We start from the raw sequence: 563 nt of genomic DNA, 5'->3' as shown, positions 1-563 counted from the left end.
CCCTTCCAGGGCAGCGTCCAGTGGGCCAGAGGGGGCCGGGCAGCTGGTGGCTTGAGGCTGGCTGAGGGCATGGGTCCAGGGCCAGCCCAGGGGAGAGTCCCCGCCTGGAGCAAGGAGAACCAGGGCTGGAAACGGCCCCGGACGCGATGAGGGCCAAGGGTCGGGGCTGCTTGAGGGCTGCACGGGCAGGGGTCTGAGGACGGAGCTGGGAGGCAGGGGATCAGACCCAGGCTGCCCGGGGGCGGGGGCAGCGGGCAGAGCGAGAGGCAGGGTGAGCTGTGGAAAGGCAGGGAGGGGAGGCTTGGAGTCGTCTGGGACTGGCAGTGCTGGTGCCGCTGCGGGGGAGGGGAGCGGAGCACCCTCCTTGGCAGAGGCCTTGCGTGAGTCCCATCCCCGTGCCCTCCCCTCTGCAGGCCAACGAGACCTTTGCCTTTGTAGGCAACGTGACCCACTACGCCCAGGTCTGGCTCAACATCTCGGCGGAGATCCGCAGTGTCCTGGAGCAGGGCCGGCTGCAGCAGCACCTGCACTGGCTGCAGCAGGTGGGGGCGCTGGGCGGGGCG

At 70.5% G+C, this 563-nt stretch overlaps 1 protein-coding gene across 1 annotated transcript in view; it reads left to right on the top strand.

The window, feature by feature from the left end:
- The window catches only part of ABCA2 (ATP binding cassette subfamily A member 2), a 35,155-nt gene that overhangs the window by 5,998 nt on the left and 28,594 nt on the right, over positions 1 to 563 (top strand). Inside the window, exon 6 of the mRNA XM_015572339.1 lies at positions 414 to 560. Coding sequence (XP_015427825.1) covers positions 414 to 560 — 147 coding nt within the window. The remainder of the gene's footprint in view (positions 1 to 413; positions 561 to 563) is intronic.

Source organism: Myotis davidii, unplaced genomic scaffold (assembly GCF_000327345.1).
Source record: "Myotis davidii unplaced genomic scaffold, ASM32734v1 scaffold609, whole genome shotgun sequence".
Classification (NCBI taxonomy): domain Eukaryota; kingdom Metazoa; phylum Chordata; class Mammalia; order Chiroptera; family Vespertilionidae; genus Myotis; species Myotis davidii.
The sequence above is the reverse complement of the archived record's forward strand: the minus strand, read 5'-3'. Positions and strand labels throughout refer to the sequence as shown.